General features: G+C 35.0%; 1 protein-coding gene across 1 annotated transcript in view; it reads left to right on the top strand.

The window, feature by feature from the left end:
- The first annotated feature begins 2,079 nt into the window (after positions 1 to 2,079).
- LOC105840080 (proto-oncogene tyrosine-protein kinase receptor Ret) overlaps positions 2,080 to 6,000 on the top strand; it is a 53,982-nt gene continuing 50,061 nt past the window's right edge. Inside the window, exons 1-2 of the mRNA XM_012686833.3 lie at positions 2,080 to 2,316; positions 2,996 to 3,212. Of these exons, the coding sequence (XP_012542287.1) occupies positions 3,080 to 3,212 (133 nt within the window). The 5' untranslated portion in view covers positions 2,080 to 2,316; positions 2,996 to 3,079. The remainder of the gene's footprint in view (positions 2,317 to 2,995; positions 3,213 to 6,000) is intronic.

Raw genomic sequence — 6,000 nt, 5'->3', positions numbered from 1 at the left:
TCATTTCGATATACATATGTTAATTATTTTAGAATTAAAATTTTTAATAAGTTAGACAATAAGATAAAATTTTATAAAAATTTGAGTTAATAAATTAGTAAAAATTACTAATATACAACTTTTATTTATATAAAAATGTTTTTTAAAAATTGCAATTTAATTTAGTTTTTTAAGAAGAACAATCTTACTTCTTTCGATATTTATTCTTATTTTAAAAATAAAATATGATGATAAATCGCAGAGAATTTTCTACATTTGCAATTTTACAGTATTCGATTCATCAGTAATGGTAGCAAGATACATATCGTGAATGTAAAGCAAATACATTCAGCAGCGAAGACTTTGTTGCGTAAACCGTAAATCATATGCTGGACATTTGTTTTTGATGTCCCGATTTAACTTTTTACGAACTTTGTGAATAAGTATAAACCGGCAACGCGCAATCTTCGCTAAAACACGCGGAAGAAACGGCAGTGATGTACTGAGCATAAGAAAAGAAACAAGTATTTTCCAATATTGATTACGAACGATATAAAGAAAATTTTTATCAAGCTTTTTGAGCCAACAATATTTGACAAAATTTTTGATAAATTTGATTTTATTTTATTCTAAAAAATTATATTAATTTGTTTACTCTAAAACTTGCCATTTTGTCTTACTTTTTTAAAATAAAAATTTAAAATAGTTTTTAGAATAAAATAAAAACATTGTTTTAACATAATAATAACAGTAATATCTTATATAGTAAAAATTTCAAATTATTTTAAGACCTAAGGGATCCGCGAGAGCATGGGAACGATACTGAGCAGGAAAAAGCATTTAGTTAAGTGTATTGCTCGACGAGAAAGTCGCTAAATCATAAAGACGCCTTTCCTCGCGAATGAAACATCCGCGAGACTGAAAAAACGCCATCGGCGTCTAAACGTCGTGCTCTAAATCAAACGCGTGTCACGCGTCTAAGCTCATCCTAAGAAAAATAAGGGAGAAACACGACGGCATTCCCCTAACTACAGGCTCGACATTAAGGGCGTACTAACATCTCCGGTTTCACGGGATCTTCTGTTTACGAGAAGCAAGTGGAAAACAGAAAGAGAAAGAGAGAGAGAGCCCACCATATATTAATGTTCTAGCCAAATTAGGAGAAAAGCGAATAATGCGAATAAATAATATAACCTGTTGCAGGTGAGACAAAATACGATCAATACACAACTGTACTTTGTAAAAAATTAATATAGAAGTGAAAAAAATAAGCTAAATATAAAATATAGGTTAAATGTGACACATTCAATAAAATAGATATAACTATAACAAATTGATAACAAAACACGTATTTTTTAACGAAATATTTAAGTATTTTAGATTTTTTAATATAGCAATTTATAATAATCTTATATTTTTCTACTTTTTATTTAAACAATTAGCCGTAAATTATACGCAATTCATAGAGATAAATATAAAATATCCATTTTCCTACATATATATTTGCTAAAAATTGTATCTAATTTGCATCGAAATTTAGCTTAAATCATTGTTTATGTAATAGACTTCTTGTAAAATATTTTAAATATTTTATCTATCAAAATAAGAGATTTAATCAATTTCAGCATATTTTTCATACTAGTACCATTATATTAAAATATTCCTTGAAGACATTGCTTGTAAAATTTTAATTAAATATTGAGTTAATTTTTATTTCAATTTTTTAAAAATTTAATTTATATTGAGTTATCAAATTTTTTTAAATTTAATTTGTTAAAATACTTTCATAAAATACTTTGTTAAAATACAACATTTCAACTATTTTTGTTTCAAATCAAAGCGTCTCAAGTGCAGACTTGCACTTCGTAAAACCGTCCATTGAAATCGTTACTATACATACCGAGGTGTTAATAATCGAAATACGAGTGTAGTGTCATGAACCTACGAACGACGTGCAAAAGAGGAGTCGCACCTATTCCCAGTGCGGCCATAGGGAATTCCCTCGGTATTGTTGCCCCACGTAACCCCGCGCCGCTTCAGCAGCCCCCGCGGGTTTCTCGGGGGCGCGTGCGCACGCGTGGAAAATTGTGTCTGATAACGGCGGGTGTCCCGACGTCGTTTTAGTATTGGCCGCAACGCCGTAACGTCGCGACGTCTGGATACCGCCTCTTTTGCCTACATTTACAACGTCTCTGTACGAAAACCGTCAAACGTGATATTAAAAAATGAGACATCAATTTGAGCTCGTAAAAAGTCGTTCTCCGAGATCGGCGCCGCTACGTATTGTTCCCGTTGTCGCTCGGCCACCGCCGGAAGTATAGCGGATTTCACGAGAAGGTATATGATTATAGTTTAACAATAATCGGCATTGTTTTCATTAATGACATCATTAGCATTTTTCCTCTGACTTCAACGTAGAAAAAATCATGGACTTTTTTCAAAACGCGCAGCAAAAATCACCGACATTTAAAGAGTGTTATAAAATTTTTTTTTAAGATCCAATATTAATTATTCGGAGCAAACATACAATTTATCCGATTACGAATAAATAAAACTTTACATTTACACTTAAAAAACCAGCAGGAATCGCTCATTCATTGATTTAAAATAAAACAAATAATTGACATCGTTACAAGATTCGAGACACATCTGATGTACAATAAGATTTTATATAACAAACAATAACATTTTCCCTTTTCTTTAATTCATAATCTACGATAAACGTTCGAAAGCATACACGGATTTATCCTCTTTTCAATATATCCTCTTTTCTTCCCAAAACGACCGCCATTATTGTCTCCCAAAATATTGACATTCCCTGGTGAGGCAACCTGTGTATCTTTGCGTCAAAACGCAGAAAGAACTTCATTAATAATCTTTGCAAAAATCAATCACAATGTTTTATTTATTTTCTATGTCACAAATTTCTATGTCACATTTTGCTTCGCATTAAAACAATTATTTAATGCGAATTATACTCCGCTAACTGTAATTTTAATGTTTCCCCACTTGACAGGAAGACGGATGTAACGGACGCGGCGGTGAATTTTGGCGAGAGAATAACTTCGCCGAATCGGTGTGCAATCTCAAGTCGCAGTGAATGCAATGTCAAAGTGATCTTTGCAATTGGTCGAACGACAGACGTGTATCATCCATCATGCAGAGACCTGGATTGCAGTTCGTGACTTTGCTGTTATCCTCGTTAATGGTGATAAGGATATCAGTGGTCTCAGGTATGTCCCAAAAAATTTCGCAAACATTATTAAGACAGCTTTCTCATATGTGTCGTCTATATTCTATAATGCAAACATCATCTGTCATTATGACAAATAAAAATAATGTTGCATTTGCGGTGAATTTAGATCATAACGCAAGAGAAAACTTCAAAATTATTATATACCTGCACCGAAGTTTTCTTATTTTTGCCACGTGATCTTTCATAATCATTTATCGGTTTCAGAAAAGTTTGTTTCATTTATATTATCTATCGAAAGAACGAAAGATAAATTAATAATTTTGTGCGCAATTTATGAAAACACATCGGAAACACATTTGTAATTTATGGTTTAATATCGTAACCAATAAATCCAGTATAACGAAAATAGCCAGACTGCTTGACCGTCGTATTCGTCACTGACATATTTCCTAGCTAAATAATACAAGCGAAAGAATACAAACGATCATTTACAATGTTGTAATTGAATTTTTTAAGTCGCGCCATATCCATGATTAATTAATTAAGTAGCTATTGTATGCTAAATTGCCGTATCTTATTTGCAATCCTATGCCGAAACATCACGCAATATTTGTTGGATAAAACAGCTGACGCATCAAAAATAATAAGCAGACGTGCCGTTATCGAATCTCGTTAGGTATAATACAGCCCAAAAAACATTGACGGATACACTAAAACTTTCGCATTGAATTTTTTTTCTTTTATAGAAACCATCTGTTCGTTATTTCGTTGAAAAAAATTCCGTTGATATAAATTCTTTACGATAAATTCTTTACAATTTCGCTCAACAAAAATTTATTTAAACATAAAAAATATAAAAATATAAATTTTACAGAACTAATCTCTAATTATATCGCAACCTCAAAATAATACTATCGAAAATCAGAATTTCGTCGAGGGGTTAACGATAATTATGTCGCATAAGGGAAAGCTTTTAGATGACAGCCAAGTTGACCTAAGATTATCCTATATTAGACCAATCCCTAATTGGCGGAGAGCGGGAATTGAGAGGGTGACTATGGGATTAACCTTTGCACTTGGAACGTAATTCTCCGCGTGGCAGATGCGCCGCGTTTTCCTAATGCATCAATGCTGCCGCACTCATCCAATTATCCCCCGGCTCGCGCCGTTGGTAAACGTCGGCGGTGGAAGCGAAAGGTTTTACTCCGTAACGCGCCCATTGTTGTATATAATATTAGTTTTACTTTGTGACTTTATAATCTGATAACATTATGAACTTATAACGCTACCGCCATTAAGCTGCGATTACAGTCTCATCACGTTGCGATATCGTGCAAACTGTAACAGTTATAACGTTGTAATTACAGTACGTAAATTACAAGACGGTAATATTGCACTGATGTTTTCAACGATGCGCAAAGCCGGGCTCGCATTTAGTTATATCAAGCTTAACAAGTCGCCGTTAAATTGCAATCTCTCTTCGCAACACCGGGAACACATCTCTCCGAGCGACTCGCTCTAATTCAATTCTTACGCCGTATACGCTTTACGGAATATAACATTGTATGTAATTCCCAGGAAGCGGCGTGTCACGAGACAATGCGAATTTCGTAAATGCGCAGGAGGCGCGTTATAGGCGGCTGTAAGCGCTACAAGTTACAGACAGGCCCCGTCCGTCGGTCTTCGCTTGACTTCTCACGCACGCCCGCACGGGGACTATCGATTTCGCATACGGAATCGCACGAGCGCGAAAAAGGGTCTCGGGCAAGGGTGCATTGATAGGGGCTGGCGATAACGCAATTCGCAGAACGCAGCTCCAGGTGCACCGGCAGGGTCATTTAGTCCTTCAAGCACCATAAGTCGCACACTAGGCACGGTATCTAGAGTTTACGGAATTGTGCAAGATCTCTAAAAAAAACCTAGCTAAAATCCACAAGGCTGAATTTAATTCATTAAATTAGGGGTCCCAGTTATTAATCATTAGTTCAGAGTTTTTATGCATTTGTGTATGTATATAATAAGGCTCAAAGTATACCATAAGGAAGTGATTCTTCTATGACTGTGACTTGCAAATGAGCTCACATTTCATTAGCATTACGCTATAGTGGTATAAAAGATGCAATTTAAATAAAAGTATGTATCTCTTGTATAACAACATCACAAGCGACATATTACGATAATCTCTTTCTCTTTCTTTTAAGCAATCTAATGTTTGACGTGAAACAGTGTAACGATTTACAAAGCCTGTTGAAGTGCCGACGGCGAATCTAGATTGAGCCTGAGGACACCGGGGCAAAAGTCACGAACAGCAAAACCTCTTTGAGCGCTTTTGTAACAGTGCTACGGAAAAGTCGACATTTGTGTTTGATCATGCAACGATCGCAGTGTCACGTGCCGAACGCGTATTCTCACGTGTATGCGGCCCCGATTAATCGCGAGAATCGATACCGGCCTTTCGCATACGACCGTATTTTTTGCAGCCAACCATTCAGGCCGATACGTCACGCGTGACAAGATCGCGTTGTACGACAGTTCTCGTTATTGCCCTATCGCATTATAATCTCTGAAGGACCCTCATTTTTCAAACGTAGCCTTGGCATAATCCCAAAAACAAATCAAATAAACCGTATATCTGTATTTCAACTCAATAACTATATCTCGAATCTCTAAATAAAAAAAAAAAAATGCATGAAGTATCGCTTGAAATCTCCTTTTCAGAAACGGGATTTATATTTTTCCAAAAAATATGGATCCAATTAATTATTTTTAAAAATATCCGCGCTAAAATATTAGAAAAATATTGCTTAAAAAATGCAAAGAGCAAA

This window comes from Monomorium pharaonis, chromosome 5 (genome assembly GCF_013373865.1).
Source record: "Monomorium pharaonis isolate MP-MQ-018 chromosome 5, ASM1337386v2, whole genome shotgun sequence".
NCBI lineage: Eukaryota > Metazoa > Arthropoda > Insecta > Hymenoptera > Formicidae > Monomorium > Monomorium pharaonis.
Note: the sequence above shows the minus strand (reverse complement) of the source record. Positions and strands in the feature narration are given on the sequence as shown.